Source organism: Ipomoea triloba, chromosome 6, assembly GCF_003576645.1.
Source record: "Ipomoea triloba cultivar NCNSP0323 chromosome 6, ASM357664v1".
In the NCBI taxonomy this organism is placed as follows: Eukaryota; Viridiplantae; Streptophyta; class Magnoliopsida; order Solanales; family Convolvulaceae; genus Ipomoea; species Ipomoea triloba.
In genome coordinates this window covers 15,541,769-15,564,567 of record NC_044921.1, presented here as the reverse complement: position 1 = coordinate 15,564,567, position 22,799 = coordinate 15,541,769, and the positions used below count along the sequence as shown (strand labels likewise).

Below are 22,799 nucleotides of genomic sequence, written 5' to 3'. Positions count from 1 at the left end.
TAATTCAAACATATAACACGTTCATTAATTCACCCGTGGGTACACAACTCCCACCTCTAATGTTAGGACATCTTACGGTTAGCTCTCACACCTTGCCCGTGAAGTACACAGCTCCCAACTTAAATTCACCGTGGGGAACACATCACCCACCTTTAATTCGTACCTGGGAACACATCACCCATCTTTAAGTAACACGTGGGGAACACATCACCCACCTTTGACTCGTACATGGGGAACACATCACCCATCCTTAATTATCACGTGGGGGAACACATCACCATCTTTGATTCGTACACGGGGAACACATCACCCGTCTTTAATAACACGTGGGGAACACATCACCCACGTTTAAGTCACACGACCCATAGCCAAAACTCACTCAAGTATATCTCCCGACCCGCATACTTAGGTTAGTATTAGTCACATCACAGAAATCCAAGCATAGGAGTCATAATAATTTCCAAAGCGCAAATATCCCAAATTCGTAAAATATACAAATATAATATTTTGCCTTCAAAACATTCACCGGATGCCCGTAGGCTTTCAAAACGTCACAACACTCAAGGTTAAAACATCGGGGAAAAACCGGGTCAAGAACAAGTCGAAAACGAGTCCGCGTCGCGCGGACTCGCGACTGGCCGCACCAGCGGACGCACGTCCGGACCGCGTCCGCTGGTTCGGGGCTGTGCCGAAGGCTGGGCGCCTACGGACGCCAGCGGACGCGCGCGTCCGCGAGGCGTCCAGCCTCGCTGTCGGAGGTTTCTGCTGGCGACACTCGAAAGATCGGGCCGGTAAAAATAGTTCCGAACTCTTTTCACTTGAAATTTTTATGGTAACCCTAACTCATAGTACTTGATGTCCATAAAACGTTTTGGTCATATAGGTCACGAATTAACACAGAAAATTACCTTTTTGCCCTTGGTCCGAAATATTCTTCTCACTGGACCAGTTTTGGAGAAATGAGCAAAAACCATACTTACACTACTCCGATCATTATGAAATTTTATATGTAGGTTCTAAACGTGTTGATCTACATGTCTACAAAATTTGGAGTCAAAATGCCTTACCAATTTTTCCCAATAATTTTCGAAAGTCACTGCTGGAAACTAGTTTGGTTTTTACTCAATATTTCACAAGTATAAATTATATGGGCATGAATACAACCTATACATGCATAAAATAGCTGTAACATGTATATTAGAATTTACCAAAAAAATCAAAGTAAGGATTTTGAGTTGAGTGCCCATTGCCTCCTGTAACGCTCCAAAAACGTGATAGAAACCGTGAGTCTCTATCCGAAATGATATCTCGCGCCACCCGTGGTGCTTAACCACATGCTTCACGTATGCTCTTGCTAATTTCTCCATTGACCACGTTTTGTTCATCGGAATGAATCTTGCGGTCTTGGTCAATCGATCGACAACGACCCAGACTTGGTCGTTCCCTGCCTTGGTTCTAGGCAATCTCCCACGAAATCCATAGAGATTGAATCCCACTTCCACTGCGGGATTTCCAATGGTTGTAATAATCCTTTGGGTCTACTCCTTCTTGCCTTGACCCTTTGGCAGTTCAAGCACTTCGCCACGAATTCAGCTACATCGTTTTTCATGCCCGACCACCAGAAGTTTTGTTTCAAGTCCTTATACAACTTATCTCCACCAGGATGAACTGAGTAAGGCGTGTAGTGGCCTTCTTTCATTATTTGCTCCATTATCTTCTTACACCCTTTTGGTATCACCCATCTACTTTGGAATCTCACACTTCCATCTGGGTGCAATTCGAATGGCCCATGTTTTCCGTCGACCATCTTTTCCTTGATGTTTTCCACCCAACTATCCTCTTCTTGTGCTCGTTCGATCTCTTCAAATAGGGTTGGAGTAGCCGACATGTAATATAACCTTTCTCCTGCTCCTTTTGATCGCTCATTTTTACCTCCAGATTGAGTCCTTAAAACTCCTCACATAGCTGCTCGGGTAATATCCAAAGAGCATGGCTCGTCTTTCGGCTTAAGGCGTCAGCCACTTTATTTGCCTTGCCCTCGTGATATTGAATTTCCAAGTCATAATCCTTGATCAATTCCAACCATCTCCTTTGTCTTAAATTGAGATCTCTCTGAGTGAAGATGTACTTTAAACTCTTGTGATCTGTATAGACTTTGCATGAAATTCCATAGAGATAGTGCCGCCAAATTTTGAGAGCGAATACCACTGCTGCTAGTTCCAAGTCGTGCGTCGGGTAGTTAGCCTCGTGAGTTTTCAATTGCCGAGAAGCATATGCTATTACCCTTCCATTTTGCATGAGGACGCATCCTAGTCCCTTGTGAGACGCGTCGGTGTACAACTCATAGCCTTCTGTTCCGACAGGTAGAGTCAATACCGGAGCGGTGGTCAATCTCTTCTTGAACTCTTGGAATGCCTGCTCGCATTCCTTACTCCAACTATACTTAGTTGTTTTCTTGAGTAAACTCGTCAGTGGTCTTGCTATCCTTGAGAAGTCTTGAACGAATCGCCGATAGTAACCTGCCAAACCTAAGAAGCTGCGGATTTCGGTAACTGACTTGGGCGCTTCCCATTCGACTACCGCTCGTATCTTGGTTGGATCCACCCTTATTCCTTCCTCGGTGATAACGTGACCGAGAAATGCGACTTCTCTTTTCCAAAATTCACACTTCGAGAGTTTTGCGAAAAGTTTCCTTTCTCTCAGTGTTCGCAACACTGTTCTGAGGTGTTCCTCGTGTTCCTTCGTGGTCTTAGAGTAGACTAAGATGTCATCTATGAAAGCGACGACGAATTTATCTAAGTACGGAAGGAAGATCCGGTTCATCAAGTCCATAAAAGTTCCTGGAGCGTTGGTCACTCCGAATGGCATGACTGTGAACTCGTAGTGCCCGTACCTTGTTCGAAATGCTGTTTTAGGTACGTCTTCTTTCACTACCCGCACTTGATGGTACCCTGACCGTAGGTCGATCTTTGAGAACACACCCGCTCCTTTCAACTGATCGAATAAATCATCGATCCTGGGCAAAGGGTACTTGTTCTTTACTGTGACTCGGTTGAGTTCCCTGTAGTCGATGCATAGTCGCAAGCTTCCATCTTTCTTTTTCACGAACAACACCGGTGCACCCCAAGGTGATACGCTTGGTCTAATAAATCCTTTCTCCAACAACTCTTCCAATTGTGCCTTTAATTCCTCCATCTCCTTGGGAGCCATGCGGTAAGGCGCTCTTGAGATGGGTGAGGTGCCTGGTACAAGATCGATGGTGAACTCCACTTCTCTTTCTGGTGGCATCTCGGTGAGGTCGTCAGGGAATACGTCAGGGAATTCGCGCACTATTGGGATTCTATCTATCTCGAGTTCCCTTACTTCGGCGTCTTGTATCAAACAGAGATATGCTTCGCACCCCTGGCGAACGCATTTCCTCAACCCTTGCATTGTTAACAACCGTGGCTCGGGTTGTTTGTCAACTCCTCGGTAGGATATTCTCTTTCCCTTCGGTCCTTGAAGTACAACCTTTCGTTCGTTACATACGATCTGAGCCTTGTACTTATCCAGCCAATCCATTCCGAGTACGACATCGAGGCCTTCGAGTTCGAAACGAATGAGACTTCCGGGACAGTTAAATCCTGCTATTTCTATTGCAACGTCATCGTAACCATCCTTACAGGATATTATTACTCCTGAAGCTGTTGCGACGTTGAGGTTTAACTTGGCCGTAGGCCTTAACTTTAGTTTATCAGCGAATGCAGAGGATATAAATGAATTGGTAGCCCCAGTATCAAATAGGACTAATCCGAGTACTGAGTTTATGGGGAATGTACCAGTTACGGCGTCGCTAGCCTGAGCCTGAGCGCTATTGACGACGTAGATCCTACCCTGTTTTTCTCCGCTGCTCTCCCACCACCTGCTTTCCCTTGTGGTTAGACCCGGGCGTGGCATTTACTGGATTCCCAGGTTGAAAGTTCGTCGTTTGACCTCTGGCTCTTGCGGGGTTCCAACCGTTATTCCCGTTGAATCTCCGTCCTTGATTCTCATTCTGCAGGGGCTTTTGGGACTGCCTCCTTGACTTTGGCACTGAGCAGCCTTGTGCCCGACGATACCGCACCGATAACACTTAATCCTTACTCCCTGACAGTTTTCCCGGGGTGATTCCTCCCACACCTCGGGCAAGCAAAACGCTTTCCTTTATCGAATCCTCCTCTCCCTTGCACTGTGTTAAGCCGCCCTGATTGGCCTTCTTGTTTCCCGCCTGAAACTCCCGAGTTGTCGTCGGCCTTCCTCTTGTTTCGGCCATAGGCTTCCTGTTGGTCCAGGTAAACCTGATAATGATCCGACGCTCTGTCATAGGCCTCCTTCAATGTTGCGCACATGAAAGGCGCGATCATCCCTCTTACACTCCAGTCCAATCCTCGAACAAACCTCCTTGCTTTACTCGCCTCATCCGGCACGATTTCCTGGGCAAACCGCATCAGCTCGACATACTGGTCGTAGTATTCTTGGATGGTTGCTCCTTTCTGTTTCAGCCGTAGGAATTCCTCACACTTAATTCCCTTAATGCGCTCAGTATAGAACTGCTCCCTTAACTCCACCTTAAATTCCTCCCAACCGAAAGCTGGGTCTTGCAGGAGAGTTGGTCCAACTGCGCCACCAATTGTCGGCAGCTTTTGTCAGATAATACACTGCCGAGGTGCTCGCTGGTTCGCAGGGCAGTTCACTGCGTTGAGTAACTTATCGAAGGTTCGGATCCACTCCTCCAGAATCACCGGATCCTTTTCGCCCGCGTAGTATGGTGGTTGTCGGCTGGCTATCGCCTTGGCATAGTCTACTCTTAGTTGCATTTGATGTTGGGTTTGAGCTTGCTGAGCCAGCATCAACTCAGCCATCCTCTCCATGGCTTGAACCATTCGATCTATTGCCGAGAGATTATTCTCGTTCTCCGCAGGTGCATTACGTCTTGGTGGCATCTTCGCTGAACGATGGTCCCAAGTTAGTATTCAAGGTTTGAAAGTCTTCTCGGGATTAGTTAGCTAAGCAGCTAGTATAGCACCTACTCAAGTTTTATATAGTTCTCCCTAATATTCGCCTTCATCATACCCTCTAAGCGAGGGTCTCGACAAGCGTATTAATAACTAGCGCATCATGCTAGAATGTCTATCCATAATAGATTAAGTAAACACATGCAAGAAAGCACAGATAACTATCATATCATTTCACTATCAGAATCATAAGATTCTGCGGGGTAAGAATTGAAATGCCCTTCTCATGCGACCTGACCTTCGTTCCAGCTCTGCTCTGATCTTGTACTCGCCGAATCGTAACAATGATTTAGATCAGCCTTAACAACCTAAGCTGACTTTGAAACTGGGCTGACTCGAATTAAAGTTTGATTTAGAATTCTGATTCGAAAAGAATTTGAATCAGGCTTTGACTCGAAACAGGGCTCTGATACCAACTTGTAACACCCCGGCTCGGCTATACCGTACCATCCGGAGTAGTTACCGCCACACCTAGACTGAACCCAGCCGAAACCATGCGGAGTTCACTCTAGGTGCACAGGCTAAGGGAAAGGAATACCAATTCACATCATCACCATCACCCGATATAACTTCATATACAGATGCATAGATAAGCAAAAGGGGTAGCTGCACTAGCGACCACTATATACAAGAGTTAAGTACAAACTTACTAGCCAAAAGTTTAACATGGCGACAAAAGATATATTTACACAAAAGAGTTCCACCTAGAACCTCCCCAACCGACCTACTCCTCTAAGAGACGGTACTCGGGTCCGGAGTACGTTCCCCACACCAGATGCCACTCACCTGCGAACCAGGTGATATGGTCCAAAAAGTAGCAGGGAGAGTTCACCATCGACCACTCATCCCAATGCTCCGAAGGACTGGGGTCCCACGGATAGGGGTAAAAGACTACAAACTCTAAGGGGTCACTCCCCTCTAACACCTCGATGGGATAGAACCCAAACCTAGACTGGACCTATCTAGAAAAGTCGGCTCACTACTGCGAACCGGTATGCGAGTGGGAGTAGTCGGATAAGTTGGAGGAGGACTGTACTGCAGAGGAGGAGAAACGGGAGCAAAGATCGGGTCCAAGGTAGATCATAGACCGAGTCCAAAGTAGGAACGTAGACCGGGTCCGGAGCAAGAACCGAATCGGGAGTGTAGACAGGAGCAGGAGGGTCTGGAGCGAAGCCTGGGGCATACGGGTCATCACCCGTCAGCAAGTGCACGTAGCCATCATAGTCATATAGGGGAAAGTAAAACTCTGAGGAACCACTGGAGTTCCCCGGGCTACAAGAGCCCACACTAGACTGCATCTGATAAAGTACACAATGAAGTGTAGTTAGCGCGACGGCTAAGTAAGGATATCCATGATCACTCGAAAATAAACAAAGGTTTCAAAAATAGGTTTCAGTAATAGCAAGGCAAGATAACATTACCCATCAATCGCAATCGACCTGCAAACATTCTAACAACAAGCAGTTTCACTTATCCTCGGTAATTCAAACATATAACACGTTCATTAATTCACCCGTGGGGTACACAACTCCCACCTCTAATGTTAGGACATCTTACGGTTAGCTCTCACACCTTGCCCGTGAAGTACACAGCTCCCAACTTAAATTCACCCGTGGGAACACATCACCCACCTTTAATTCGTACCTGGGGAACACATCACCCATCTTTAAGTAACACGTGGGGAACACATCACCCACCTTTGACTCGTACATGGGGAACACATCACCCATCCTTAATTATCACGTGGGGAACACATCACCCATCTTTGATTCGTACACGGGGAACACATCACCCGTCTTTAATTAACACGTGGGGAACACATCACCCACGTTTAAGTCACACGACTCCATAGCCAAAACTCACTCAAGTATATCCTCCCGACCCGCATACTTAGGTTAGTATTAGTCACATCACAGAAAATCCAAGCATAGGAGTCATAATAATTTCCAAAGCACAATATTTCCCAAATTCGTAAAAAATACAAATATAATATTTTGCCTTCAAAACATTCACCCGGATGCCCGTAGGCTTTCAAAACGTCACAACACTCAAGGTTAAAAACATCGGGGAAAAACCGGGTCAAGAACAAGTCGAAACGAGTCCGCGTCGCGCGGACTCGCGACTGGCCGCACCAGCGGACGCACGTCCGGACCGCGTCCGCTGGTTCGGGGCTGTGCCGAAGGCTGGGCGCCTACGGACGCGCAGCGGACGCGCGCGTCCGCGAGGCGTCCAGCCTCGCTGTCGGAGGTTTCTGCTGGCGACACTCGAAAGATCGGGCCGGTAAAAATAGTTCCCGAACTCTTTTTCACTTGAAATTTTTATGGTAGAACCCTAACTCATAGTACTTGATGTCCATAAAAAGTTTTGGTCATAGGTCCACGAATTAACACAGAAAATTACCTTTTTGCCCTTGGTCCGAAATATTCTTCTCACTGGACCAGTTTTGGAGAAATGAGCAAAAACCATACTTACACTACTCCGATCATTATGAAATTTTATATGTAGGTTCTAAACGTGTTGATCTACATGTCTACAAAATTTGGAGTCAAAATGCCTTACCAATTTTTCCCAATAATTTTCGAAAGTCACTGCTGGAAACTAGTTTGGTTTTTACTCAATAATTTCACAAGTATAAATTTATATGGGCATGAATACAACCTATACATGCATAAAATAGCTGTAACATGTATATTAGAATTTACCAAAAAAATCAAAGTAAGGATTTTGAAGCCAATTTATAGATCCATAACATAACACATAATTATCACGTAAAAATTCCTAACCGTGTAATTTCCTAGCAATTGTTTATATTCAAGTGATTGAGCCAACTTAAGGGATTCCTTACCTTTGTAGAAGACTTTTAAAACTTAAAAGTTGATGATGCCTTCCTTGGAGTTCTTCACCCAAAAATCCTAAAGATGTCACCATAACAACCATATTTTCATGCATTAACATTAACACTTAAGTTCTAGAGATGAATGAACCATCAAAGCTTAAAGTCTTACCTAGACTTGGTCACTTGAGTGGAGAAAATGAGTGGAAGTTCTAGATCACAAGTGAAAGACTTGAACAATTTTCTTCTTCTTCTACCTTAGTGTGTTTTCGAAAATGGGATGAAGAGAGGAGAGAGATGATCATAAATGTTTGGCTTGGAATGGAAGTCACAAGTACTAATGCACCATACCCCTTATGTCACAACATTAAATGGCTCAATCTAGACTAAGATTTGGGTTTTGCCACTTGTCATCACCTCATGAATCCCTTATGAAGATATTAATCTAATTGGCCAGTTTATGCTTAAATCAGATGAATGTTCGGAGGATTATAACTTAATTCGGGAAAATTCTAATACCAAAATTATCGTAAAAATATTCCCGTCGCAAATCACCAATTTTGGGAATTTTCCGGTAATCCGCCAAATTTAGGTTCAGAGTCCGTAACAATTTATCCCTTACAGTCCATTTAAGATTTCTTGAGCTAATCAAAATTCAGGTTTAATCGTATGATACTTAATAATCCCAATTCTTAGAAAATTCGAATTGAATCTACGTCCTTAAAATTTTCTCGGTTCGTAACCGATACGTAGTTCGTAGCTTATCGATAATTAATCCTTAAGAGAAAAAGTTATTTCAAGCCCCGAATGGTTTTCTCTAAATGTCATAGCTTAAAAAAAAAATTTTATATCGCTATTTTCGAATCTTTAGCTTTGCCGGAAAGCCGAGGGTCACATCTCCCCCCCTTAAAATAGTTTCGTCCCCGAAACTACTCTTTTCGCCATACGTTGATTTCCACTTACTCTTTCCTTGTCTAAAACGAAGTTCTAGCATGCTTAACCTAAACATGCAATTTAACCAGGCATATAAAGGTTAGATCGATTCCACTAACCTGAATTAAATAATTCCGGATAACGTTCCGTCATATCGCTCTCCAATTCCCATGTAGCTTCGTCAGGACTGTGGTTCGACCATTGTACTCTGATCATTTTGACTGACTTTCTCCTCGTGTCTCGCGTCTTCGAGTCCAAGATTCAGATTGGTCTCTCCTCATAGGTCAATGAATCATCCATCTCGAGCTCCTCCGGTTCTAACACATGGGATTCGTCAGGTACATACCGCTTGAGTTGAGAAATATGGAACACGTTATGTACTTTGTAAGCTCAATCGGTAGGGCCAGTCGATAAGCTAGATTTCCGACCCTCTCTAGAATCTCGTAAGGTCCTATGTATCGGCAGCGGACGCGCGCGTCCGCGAGGCGTCCAGCCTCGCTGTCGGAGGTTTCTGCTGGCGACACTCGAAAGATCGGGCCGGTAAAAATAGTTCCCGAACTCTTTTTCACTTGAAATTTTTATGGTAAAACCCTAACTCATAGTACTTGATGTCCATAAAACGTTTTGGTCATATAGGTCCACGAATTAACACAGAAAATTACCTTTTTGCCCTTGGTCCGAAATATTCTTCTCACTGGACCAGTTTTGGAGAAATGAGCAAAAACCATACTTACACTACTCCGATCATTATGAAATTTTATATGTAGGTTCTAAACGTGTTGATCTACATGTCTACAAAATTTGGAGTCAAAATGCCTTACCAATTTTTCCCAATAATTTTCGAAAGTCACTGCTGGAAACTAGTTTGGTTTTTACTCAATAATTTCACAAGTATAAATTTATATGGGCATGAATACAACCTATACATGCATAAAATAGCTGTAACATGTATATTAGAATTTACCAAAAAAATCAAAGTAAGGATTTTGAGTTGAGTGCCCATTGCCTCCTGTAACGCTCCCCAAAAACGTGATAGAAACCGTGAGTCTCTATCCGAAATGATATCTCGCGCCACCCCGTGGTGCTTAACCACATGCTTCACGTATGCTCTTGCTAATTTCTCCATTGACCACGTTTTGTTCATCGGAATGAATCTTGCGGTCTTGGTCAATCGATCGACAACGACCCAGACTTGGTCGTTCCCTGCCTTGGTTCTAGGCAATCCTCCCACGAAATCCATAGAGATTGAATCCCACTTCCACTGCGGGATTTCCAATGGTTGTAATAATCCTTTGGGTCTACTCCTCTCTGCCTTGACCCTTTGGCAGTTCAAGCACTTCGCCACGAATTCAGCTACATCGTTTTTCATGCCCGACCACCAGAAGTTTTGTTTCAAGTCCTTATACAACTTATCTCCACCAGGATGAACTGAGTAAGGCGTGTAGTGGCCTTCTTTCATTATTTGCTCCATTATCTTCTTACACCCTTTTGGTATCACCCATCTACTTTGGAATCTCACACTTCCATCTGGGTGCAATTCGAATGGCCCATGTTTTCCGTCGACCATCTTTTCCTTGATGTTTTCCACCCAACTATCCTCTTCTTGTGCTCGTTCGATCTCTTCAAATAGGGTTGGAGTAGCCGACATGTAATATAACCTTTCATACTGCTCCTTTTGATCGCTCATTTTTACCTCCAGATTGAGTCCTTAAAACTCCTCACATAGCTGCTCGGGTAATATCCAAAGAGCATGGCTCGTCTTTCGGCTTAAGGCGTCAGCCACTTTATTTGCCTTGCCCTCGTGATATTGAATTTCCAAGTCATAATCCTTGATCAATTCCAACCATCTCCTTTGTCTTAAATTGAGATCTCTCTGAGTGAAGATGTACTTTAAACTCTTGTGATCTGTATAGACTTTGCATGAAATTCCATAGAGATAGTGCCGCCAAATTTTGAGAGCGAATACCACTGCTGCTAGTTCCAAGTCGTGCGTCGGGTAGTTAGCCTCGTGAGTTTTCAATTGCCGAGAAGCATATGCTATTACCCTTCCATTTTGCATGAGGACGCATCCTAGTCCCTTGTGAGACGCGTCGGTGTACAACTCATAGCCTTCTGTTCCGACAGGTAGAGTCAATACCGGAGCGGTGGTCAATCTCTTCTTGAACTCTTGGAATGCCTGCTCGCATTCCTTACTCCAACTATACTTAGTTGTTTTCTTGAGTAAACTCGTCAGTGGTCTTGCTATCCTTGAGAAGTCTTGAACGAATCGCCGATAGTAACCTGCCAAACCTAAGAAGCTGCGGATTTCGGTAACTGACTTGGGCGCTTCCCATTCGACTACCGCTCGTATCTTGGTTGGATCCACCCTTATTCCTTCCTCGGTGATAACGTGACCGAGAAATGCGACTTCTCTTTTCCAAAATTCACACTTCGAGAGTTTTGCGAAAAGTTTCCTTTCTCTCAGTGTTCGCAACACTGTTCTGAGGTGTTCCTCGTGTTCCTTCGTGGTCTTAGAGTAGACTAAGATGTCATCTATGAAAGCGACGACGAATTTATCTAAGTACGGAAGGAAGATCCGGTTCATCAAGTCCATAAAAGTTCCTGGAGCGTTGGTCACTCCGAATGGCATGACTGTGAACTCGTAGTGCCCGTACCTTGTTCGAAATGCTGTTTTAGGTACGTCTTCTTTCACTACCCGCACTTGATGGTACCCTGACCGTAGGTCGATCTTTGAGAACACACCCGCTCCTTTCAACTGATCGAATAAATCATCGATCCTGGGCAAAGGGTACTTGTTCTTTACTGTGACTCGGTTGAGTTCCCTGTAGTCGATGCATAGTCGCAAGCTTCCATCTTTCTTTTTCACGAACAACACCGGTGCACCCCAAGGTGATACGCTTGGTCTAATAAATCCTTTCTCCAACAACTCTTCCAATTGTGCCTTTAATTCCTCCATCTCCTTGGGAGCCATGCGGTAAGGCGCTCTTGAGATGGGTGAGGTGCCTGGTACAAGATCGATGGTGAACTCCACTTCTCTTTCTGGTGGCATCTCGGTGAGGTCGTCAGGGAATACGTCAGGGAATTCGCGCACTATTGGGATTCTATCTATCTCGAGTTCCCTTACTTCGGCGTCTTGTATCAAACAGAGATATGCTTCGCACCCCTGGCGAACGCATTTCCTCAACCCTTGCATTGTTAACAACCGTGGCTCGGGTTGTTTGTCAACTCCTCGGTAGGATATTCTCTTTCCCTTCGGTCCTTGAAGTACAACCTTTCGTTCGTTACATACGATCTGAGCCTTGTACTTATCCAGCCAATCCATTCCGAGTACGACATCGAGGCCTTCGAGTTCGAAACGAATGAGACTTCCGGGACAGTTAAATCCTGCTATTTCTATTGCAACGTCATCGTAACCATCCTTACAGGATATTATTACTCCTGAAGCTGTTGCGACGTTGAGGTTTAACTTGGCCGTAGGCCTTAACTTTAGTTTATCAGCGAATGCAGAGGATATAAATGAATTGGTAGCCCCAGTATCAAATAGGACTAATCCGAGTACTGAGTTTATGGGGAATGTACCAGTTACGGCGTCGCTAGCCTGAGCCTGAGCGCTATTGACGACGTAGATCCTACCCTGTTTTTCTCCGCTGCTCTCTCCCACCACCTGCTTTCCCTTGTGGTTAGACCCGGGCGTGGCATTTACTGGATTCCCAGGTTGAAAGTTCGTCGTTTGACCTCTGGCTCTTGCGGGGTTCCAACCGTTATTCCCGTTGAATCTCCGTCCTTGATTCTCATTCTGCAGGGGCTTTTGGGGACTGCCTCCTTGACTTTGGCACTGAGCAGCCTTGTGCCCGACGATACCGCACCGATAACACTTAATCCTTACTCCCTGACAGTTTTCCCCGGGGTGATTCCTCCCACACCTCGGGCAAGCAAAACGCTTTCCTTTATCGAATCCTCCTCTCCCTTGCACTGTGTTAAAGCCGCCCTGATTGGCCTTCTTGTTTCCCGCCTGAAACTCCCGAGAGTTGTCGTCGGCCTTCCTCTTGTTTCGGCCATAGGCTTCCTGTTGGTCCAGGTAAACCTGATAATGATCCGACGCTCTGTCATAGGCCTCCTTCAATGTTGCGCACATGAAAGGCGCGATCATCCCTCTTACACTCCAGTCCAATCCTCGAACAAACCTCCTTGCTTTACTCGCCTCATCCGGCACGATTTCCTGGGCAAACCGCATCAGCTCGACATACTGGTCGTAGTATTCTTGGATGGTTGCTCCTTTCTGTTTCAGCCGTAGGAATTCCTCACACTTAATTCCCTTAATGCGCTCAGTATAGAACTGCTCCCTTAACTCCACCTTAAATTCCTCCCAACCGAAAGCTGGGTCTTGCAGGAGAGTTGGTCCAACTGTCGCCCACCAATTGTCGGCAGCTTTTGTCAGATAATACACTGCCGAGGGTGCTCGCTGGTTCGCAGGGCAGTTCACTGCGTTGAGTAACTTATCGAAGGTTCGGATCCACTCCTCCAGAATCACCGGATCCTTTTCGCCCGCGTAGTATGGTGGTTGTCGGCTGGCTATCGCCTTGGCATAGTCTACTCTTAGTTGCATTTGATGTTGGGTTTGAGCTTGCTGAGCCAGCATCAACTCAGCCATCCTCTCCATGGCTTGAACCATTCGATCTATTGCCGAGAGATTATTCTCGTTCTCCGCAGGTGCATTACGTCTTGGTGGCATCTTCGCTGAACGATGGTCCCAAGTTAGTATTCAAGGTTTGAAAGTCTTCTCGGGATTAGTTAGCTAAGCAGCTAGTATAGCACCTACTCAAGTTTTATATAGTTCTCCCTAATATTCGCCTTCATCATACCCTCTAAGCGAGGGTCTCGACAAGCGTATTAATAACTAGCGCATCATGCTAGAATGTCTATCCATAATAGATTAAGTAAACACATGCAAGAAAGCACAGATAACTATCATATCATTTCACTATCAGAATCATAAGATTCTGCGGGGTAAGAATTGAAATGCCCCTTCTCATGCGACCTGACCTTCGTTCCAGCTCTGCTCTGATCTTGTACTCGCCGAATCGTAACAATGATTTAGATCAGCCTTAACAACCTAAGCTGACTTTGAAACTGGGCTGACTCGAATTAAAGTTTGATTTAGAATTCTGATTCGAAAAGAATTTGAATCAGGCTTTGACTCGAAACAGGGCTCTGATACCAACTTGTAACACCCCGGCTCGGCTATACCGTACCATCCGGAGTAGTTACCGCCACACCTAGACTGAACCCAGCCGAAACCATGCGTAGTTCACTCTAGGTGCACAGGCTAAGGGAAAGGAATACCAATTCACATCATCACCATCACCCGATATAACTTCATATACAGATGCATAGATAAGCAAAAGGGGGTAGCTGCACTAGCGACCACTATATACAAGAGTTAAGTACAAACTTACTAGCCAAAAGTTTAACATGGCGACAAAAGATATATTTACACAAAAGAGTTCCACCTAGAACCTCCCCAACCGACCTACTCCTCTAAGAGACGGTACTCGGGTCCGGAGTACGTTCCCCACACCAGATGCCACTCACCTGCGAACCAGGTGATATGGTCCAAAAAGTAGCAGGGAGAGTTCACCATCGACCACTCATCCCAATGCTCCGAAGGACTGGGGTCCCACGGATAGGGGTAAAAGACTACAAACTCTAAGGGGTCACTCCCCTCTAACACCTCGATGGGATAGAACCCAAACCTAGACTGGACCTTATCTAGAAAAGTCGGCTCACTACTGCGAACCGGTATGCGAGTGGGAGTAGTCGGATAAGTTGGAGGAGGACTGTACTGCAGAGGAGGAGAAACGGGAGCAAAGATCGGGTCCAAGGTAGAATCATAGACCGAGTCCAAAGTAGGAACGTAGACCGGGTCCGGAGCAAGAACCGAATCGGGAGTGTAGACAGGAGCAGGAGGGTCTGGAGCGAAGCCTGGGGCATACGGGTCATCACCCGTCAGCAAGTGCACGTAGCCATCATAGTCATATAGGGGAAAGTAAAACTCTGAGGAACCACTGGAGTTCCCCGGGCTACAAGAGCCCACACTAGACTGCATCTGATAAAGTACACAATGAAGTGTAGTTAGCGCGACGGCTAAGTAAGGATATCCATGATCACTCGAAAATAAACAAAGGTTTCAAAAATAGGTTTCAGTAATAGCAAGGCAAGATAACATTACCCATCAATCGCAATCGACCTGCAAACATTCTAACAACAAGCAGTTTCACTTATCCTCGGTAATTCAAACATATAACACGTTCATTAATTCACCCGTGGGGTACACAACTCCCACCTCTAATGTTAGGACATCTTACGGTTAGCTCTCACACCTTGCCCGTGAAGTACACAGCTCCCAACTTAAATTCACCCGTGGGGAACACATCACCCACCTTTAATTCGTACCTGGGGAACACATCACCCATCTTTAAGTAACACGTGGGGAACACATCACCCACCTTTGACTCGTACATGGGGAACACATCACCCATCCTTAATTATCACGTGGGGAACACATCACCCATCTTTGATTCGTACACGGGGAACACATCACCCGTCTTTAATTAACACGTGGGGAACACATCACCCACGTTTAAGTCACACGACTCCATAGCCAAAACTCACTCAAGTATATCCTCCCGACCCGCATACTTAGGTTAGTATTAGTCACATCACAGAAAATCCAAGCATAGGAGTCATAATAATTTCCAAAGCGCAAATATTTCCCAAATTCGTAAAATATACAAATATAATATTTTGCCTTCAAAACATTCACCCGGATGCCCGTAGGCTTTCAAAACGTCACAACACTCAAGGTTAAAAACATCGGGGAAAAACCGGGTCAAGAACAAGTCGAAAACGAGTCCGCGTCGCGCGGACTCGCGACTGGCCGCACCAGCGGACGCACGTCCGGACCGCGTCCGCTGGTTCGGCGGGCTGTGCCGAAGGCTGGGCGCCTACGGACGCGCAGCGGACGCGCGCGTCCGCGAGGCGTCCAGCCTCGCTGTCGGAGGTTTCTGCTGGCGACACTCGAAAGATCGGGCCGGTAAAAATAGTTCCCGAACTCTTTTTCACTTGAAATTTTTATGGTAGAACCCTAACTCATAGTACTTGATGTCCATAAAACGTTTTGGTCATATAGGTCCACGAATTAACACAGAAAATTACCTTTTTGCCCTTGGTCCGAAATATTCTTCTCACTGGACCAGTTTTGGAGAAATGAGCAAAAACCATACTTACACTACTCCGATCATTATGAAATTTTATATGTAGGTTCTAAACGTGTTGATCTACATGTCTACAAAATTTGGAGTCAAAATGCCTTACCAATTTTTCCCAATAATTTTCGAAAGTCACTGCTGGAAACTAGTTTGGTTTTTACTCAATAATTTCACAAGTATAAATTTATATGGGCATGAATACAACCTATACATGCATAAAATAGCTGTAACATGTATATTAGAATTTACCAAAAAAATCAAAGTAAGGATTTTGAAGCCAATTTATAGATCCATAACATAACACATAATTATCACGTAAAAATTCCTAACCGTGTAATTTCCTAGCAATTGTTTATATTCAAGTGATTGAGCCAACTTAAGGGATTCCTTACCTTTGTAGAAGACTTTTAAAACTTAAAAGTTGATGATGCCTTCCTTGGAGTTCTTCGCCCAAAAATCCTAAAGATGTCACCATAACAACCATATTTTCATGCATTAACATTAACACTTAAGTTCTAGAGATGAATGAACCATCAAAGCTTAAAGTCTTACCTAGACTTGGTCACTTGAGTGGAGAAAATGAGTGGAAGTTCTAGATCACAAGTGAAAGACTTGAACAATTTTCTTCTTCTTCTACCTTAGTGTGTTTTCGAAAATGGGATGAAGAGAGGAGAGAGATGATCATAAATGTTTGGCTTGGAATGGAAGTCACAAGTACTAATGCACCATACCCCTTATGTCACAACATTAAATGGCTCAATCTAGACTAAGATTTGGGTTTTGCCACTTGTCATCACCTCATGAATCCCTTATGAAGATATTAATCTAATTGGCCAGTTTATGCTTAAATCAGATGAATGTTCGGAGGATTATAACTTAATTCGGGAAAATTCTAATACCAAAATTATCGTAAAAATATTCCCGTCGCAAATCACCAATTTTGGGAATTTTCCGGTAATCCGCCAAATTTAGGTTCAGAGTCCGTAACAATTTATCCCTTACAGTCCATTTAAGATTTCTCTTGAGCTAATCAAAAATTCAGGTTTAATCGTATGATACTTAATAATCCCAATTCTTAGAAAATGCGAATTGAATCTACGTCCTTAAAATTTTCTCGGTTCGTAACCGATACGTAGTTCGTAGCTTATCGATAATTAATCCTTAAGAGAAAAAGTTATTTCAAGCCCCGAATGGTTTTCTCTCAAATGTCATAGCTTAAAAAAAAATTTTATATCGCTATTTTCGAATCTTTAGCTTTGCCGGAAAGCCGAGGGGTCACATTCTCCCCCCCTTAAAATAGTTTCGTCCCCGAAACTACTCTTTTCGCCATACGTTGATTTCCACTTACTCTTTCCTTGTCTAAAACGAAGTTCTAGCATGCTTAACCTAAACATGCAATTTAACCAGGCATATAAAGGTTAGATCGATTCCACTAACCTGAATTAAATAATTCCGGATAACGTTCCGTCATATCGCTCTCCAATTCCCATGTAGCTTCGTCAGGACTGTGGTTCGACCATTGTACTCTGATCATTTTGACTGACTTTCTCCTCGTGTCTCGCGTCTTCGAGTCCAAGATTCAGATTGGTCTCTCCTCATAGGTCAATGAATCATCCATCTCGAGCTCCTCCGGTTCTAACACATGGGATTCGTCAGGTACATACCGCTTGAGTTGAGAAATATGGAACACGTTATGTACTTTGTCAAGCTCAATCGGTAGGGCCAGTCGATAAGCTAGATTTCCGACCCTCTCTAGAATCTCGTAAGGTCCTATGTATCGAGGACTTAATTTTCCTTTCCTCCCAAATCTTTTTACTCCCTTAGTAGGTGAAACTTTCAGTAACACCTTCTCTCCAGCCTGATATTCCGTGAATTGTCGTTTCAAGTCGGCGTATGACTTCTGTCGATCCTGCGCGATTTTCATCCTTCCTTGAATTAATTTGATGGCTTCAATGGTCTCATGGAGATATTGCGGTCCAAGCGTGACGATGTCACTCTTATCATTCCAGCATAGAGGACTTCGACACTTTTGCCCATACAATGCCTCATAGGGTGCCATCTTAATACTGGCGTGGTAGCTATTGTTATAGGAGAATTCTATTAAATCCAACTGTTCATCCCATGAACCCTGGAAGTCGAGTACGCAACCTCTGAGCATGTCTTCCAGTGTTTGAATTGTTCGCTCCGTTTGACCATCAGTGGCGGGGTGAAAAGCCGTACTCAATTTGAGTTGAGTGCCCATTGCCGCCTGTAACGCTCCCCAAAAACGTGATAGAAACCGTGAGTCTCTATCCGAAATGATATCTCGCGCCACCCCGTGGTGCTTAACCACATGCTTCACGTATGCTCTTGCTAATTTCTCCATTGACCACGTTTTGTTCATCGGAATGAATCTTGCGGTCTTGGTCAATCGATCGACAACGACCCAGACTTGGTCGTTCCCTGCCTTGGTTCTAGGCAATCCTCCCACGAAATCCATAGAGATTGAATCCCACTTCCACTGCGGGATTTCCAATGGTTGTAATAATCCTTTGGGTCTACTCCTCTCTGCCTTGACCCTTTGGCAGTTCAAGCACTTCGCCACGAATTCAGCTACATCGTTTTTCATGCCCGACCACCAGAAGTTTTGTTTCAAGTCCTTATACAACTTATCTCCACCAGGATGAACTGAGTAAGGCGTGTAGTGGCCTTCTTTCATTATTTGCTCCATTATCTTCTTACACCCTTTTGGTATCACCCATCTACTTTGGAATCTCACACTTCCATCTGGGTGCAATTCGAATGGCCCATGTTTTCCGTCGACCATCTTTTCCTTGATGTTTTCCACCCAACTATCCTCTTCTTGTGCTCGTTCGATCTCTTCAAATAGGGTTGGAGTAGCCGACATGTAATATAACCTTTCCTCCTGCTCCTTTTGATCGCTCATTTTTACCTCCAGATTGAGTCCTTGAAACTCCTCACATAGCTGCTCGGGTAATATCCAAAGAGCATGGCTCGTCTTTCGGCTTAAGGCGTCAGCCACTTTATTTGCCTTGCCCTCGTGATATTGAATTTCCAAGTCATAATCCTTGATCAATTCCAACCATCTCCTTTGTCTTAAATTGAGATCTCTCTGAGTGAAGATGTACTTTAAACTCTTGTGATCTGTATAGACTTTGCATGAAATTCCATAGAGATAGTGCCGCCAAATTTTGAGAGCGAATACCACTGCTGCTAGTTCCAAGTCGTGCGTCGGGTAGTTAGCCTCGTGAGTTTTCAATTGCCGAGAAGCATATGCTATTACCCTTCCATTTTGCATGAGGACGCATCCTAGTCCCTTGTGAGACGCGTCGGTGTACAACTCATAGCCTTCTGTTCCGACAGGTAGAGTCAATACCGGAGCGGTGGTCAATCTCTTCTTGAACTCTTGGAATGCCTGCTCGCATTCCTTACTCCAACTATACTTAGTTGTTTTCTTGAGTAAACTCGTCAGTGGTCTTGCTATCCTTGAGAAGTCTTGAACGAATCGCCGATAGTAACCTGCCAAACCTAAGAAGCTGCGGATTTCGGTAACTGACTTGGGCGCTTCCCATTCGACTACCGCTCGTATCTTGGTTGGATCCACCCTTATTCCTTCCTCGGTGATAACGTGACCGAGAAATGCGACTTCTCTTTTCCAAAATTCACACTTCGAGAGTTTTGCGAAAAGTTTCCTTTCTCTCAGTGTTCGCAACACTGTTCTGAGGTGTTCCTCGTGTTCCTTCGTGGTCTTAGAGTAGACTAAGATGTCATCTATGAAAGCGACGACGAATTTATCTAAGTACGGAAGGAAGATCCGGTTCATCAAGTCCATAAAAGTTCCTGGAGCGTTGGTCACTCCGAATGGCATGACTGTGAACTCGTAGTGCCCGTACCTTGTTCGAAATGCTGTTTTAGGTACGTCTTCTTTCACTACCCGCACTTGATGGTACCCTGACCGTAGGTCGATCTTTGAGAACACACCCGCTCCTTTCAACTGATCGAATAAATCATCGATCCTGGGCAAAGGGTACTTGTTCTTTACTGTGACTCGGTTGAGTTCCCTGTAGTCGATGCATAGTCGCAAGCTTCCATCTTTCTTTTTCACGAACAACACCGGTGCACCCCAAGGTGATACGCTTGGTCTAATAAATCCTTTCTCCAACAACTCTTCCAATTGTGCCTTTAATTCCTCCATCTCCTTGGGAGCCATGCGGTAAGGCGCTCTTGAGATGGGTGAGGTGCCTGGTACAAGATCGATGGTGAACTCCACTTCTCTTTCTGGTGGCATCTCGGTGAGGTCGTCAGGGAATACGTCAGGGAATTCGCGCACTATTGGGATTCTATCTATCTCGAGTTCCCTTACTTCGGCGTCTTGTATCAAACAGAGATATGCTTCGCACCCCTGGCGAACGCATTTCCTCAACCCTTGCATTGTTAACAACCGTGGCTCGGGTTGTTTGTCAACTCCTCGGTAGGATATTCTCTTTCCCTTCGGTCCTTGAAGTACAACCTTTTGTTCGTTACATACGATCTGAGCCTTGTACTTATCCAGCCAATCCATTCCGAGTACGACATCGAGGCCTTCGAGTTCGAAACGAATGAGACTTCCGGGACAGTTAAATCCTGCTATTTCTATTGCAACGTCATCGTAACCATCCTTACAGGATATTATTACTCCTGAAGCTGTTGCGACGTTGAGGTTTAACTTGGCCGTAGGCCTTAACTTTAGTTTATCAGCGAATGCAGAGGATATAAATGAATTGGTAGCCCCAGTATCAAATAGGACTAATCCGAGTACTGAGTTTATGGGGAATGTACCAGTTACGGCGTCGCTAGCCTGAGCCTGAGCGCTATTGACGACGTAGATCCTACCCTGTTTTTCTCCGCTGCTCTCTCCCACCACCTGCTTTCCCTTGTGGTTAGACCCGGGCGTGGCATTTACTGGATTCCCAGGTTGAAAGTTCGTCGTTTGACCTCTGGCTCTTGCGGGGTTCCAACCGTTATTCCCGTTGAATCTCCGTCCTTGATTCTCATTCTGCAGGGGCTTTTGGGGACTGCCTCCTTGACTTTGGCACTGAGCAGCCTTGTGCCCGACGATACCGCACCGATAACACTTAATCCTTACTCCCTGACAGTTTTCCCCGGGGTGATTCCTCCCACACCTCGGGCAAGCAAAACGCTTTCCTTTATCGAATCCTCCTCTCCCTTGCACTGTGTTAATGCCGCCCTGATTGGCCTTCTTGTTTCCCGCCTGAAACTCCCGAGAGTTGTCGTCGGCCTTCCTCTTGTTTCGGCCATAGGCTTCCTGTTGGTCCAGGTAAACCTGATAATGATCCGACGCTCTGTCATAGGCCTCCTTCAATGTTGCGCACATGAAAGGCGCGATCATCCCTCTTACACTCCAGTCCAATCCTCGAACAAACCTCCTTGCTTTACTCGCCTCATCCGGCACGATTTCCTGGGCAAACCGCATCAGCTCGACATACTGGTCGTAGTATTCTTGGATGGTTGCTCCTTTCTGTTTCAGCCGTAGGAATTCCTCACACTTAATTCCCTTAATGCGCTCAGTATAGAACTGCTCCCTTAACTCCACCTTAAATTCCTCCCAACCGAAAGCTGGGTCTTGCAGGAGAGTTGGTCCAACTGTCGCCCACCAATTGTCGGCAGCTTTTGTCAGATAATACACTGCCGAGGGTGCTCGCTGGTTCGCAGGGCAGTTCACTGCGTTGAGTAACTTATCGAAGGTTCGGATCCACTCCTCCAGAATCACCGGATCCTTTTCGCCCGCGTAGTATGGTGGTTGTCGGCTGGCTATCGCCTTGGCATAGTCTACTCTTAGTTGCATTTGATGTTGGGTTTGAGCTTGCTGAGCCAGCATCAACTCAGCCATCCTCTCCATGGCTTGAACCATTCGATCTATTGCCGAGAGATTATTCTCGTTCTCCGCAGGTGCATTACGTCTTGGTGGCATCTTCGCTGAACGATGGTCCCAAGTTAGTATTCAAGGTTTGAAAGTCTTCTCGGGATTAGTTAGCTAAGCAGCTAGTATAGCACCTACTCAAGTTTTATATAGTTCTCCCTAATATTCGCCTTCATCATACCCTCTAAGCGAGGGTCTCGACAAGCGTATTAATAACTAGCGCATCATGCTAGAATGTCTATCCATAATAGATTAAGTAAACACATGCAAGAAAGCACAGATAACTATCATATCATTTCACTATCAGAATCATAAGATTCTGCGGGGTAAGAATTGAAATGCCCCTTCTCATGCGACCTGACCTTCGTTCCAGCTCTGCTCTGATCTTGTACTCGCCGAATCGTAACAATGATTTAGATCAGCCTTAACAACCTAAGCTGACTTTGAAACTGGGCTGACTCGAATTAAAGTTTGATTTAGAATTCTGATTCGAAAAGAATTTGAATCAGGCTTTGACTCGAAACAGGGCTCTGATACCAACTTGTAACACCCCGGCTCGGCTATACCGTACCATCCGGAGTAGTTACCGCCACACCTAGACTGAACCCAGCCGAAACCATGCGGAGTTCACTCTAGGTGCACAGGCTAAGGGAAAGGAATACCAATTCACATCATCACCATCACCCGATATAACTTCATATACAGATGCATAGATAAGCAAAAGGGGGTAGCTGCACTAGCGACCACTATATACAAGAGTTAAGTACAAACTTACTAGCCAAAAGTTTAACATGGCGACAAAAGATATATTT

The 22,799-nt window shown here is 45.1% G+C and overlaps 3 protein-coding genes across 3 annotated transcripts in view; 1 reads left to right on the top strand and 2 right to left on the bottom strand.

Annotated features, from left to right (window-relative positions):
- LOC116022221 (farnesyl pyrophosphate synthase 1-like) overlaps positions 1-22,799 on the top strand; it is a 462,332-nt gene that overhangs the window by 159,301 nt on the left and 280,232 nt on the right. The gene's annotated exons all lie outside the window — the stretch shown is intronic.
- LOC116023545 lies at positions 4,119-4,961 on the bottom strand. The gene is made up of 2 exons (XM_031264547.1): positions 4,676-4,961; positions 4,119-4,636 (listed from the first exon to the last, which is right to left on the bottom strand). The coding sequence occupies exons 1-2, from the start codon at positions 4,959-4,961 to the stop codon at positions 4,119-4,121; spliced, it is 804 nt and encodes a 267-aa protein (XP_031120407.1).
- Positions 14,147-22,038, bottom strand: LOC116023544. The gene is made up of 5 exons (XM_031264546.1): positions 20,911-22,038; positions 18,563-20,790; positions 17,732-18,145; positions 14,392-14,879; positions 14,147-14,226 (listed from the first exon to the last, which is right to left on the bottom strand). Exons 1-5 carry the CDS (start codon positions 22,036-22,038, stop codon positions 14,147-14,149), a joined length of 4,338 nt encoding a protein of 1,445 aa, XP_031120406.1.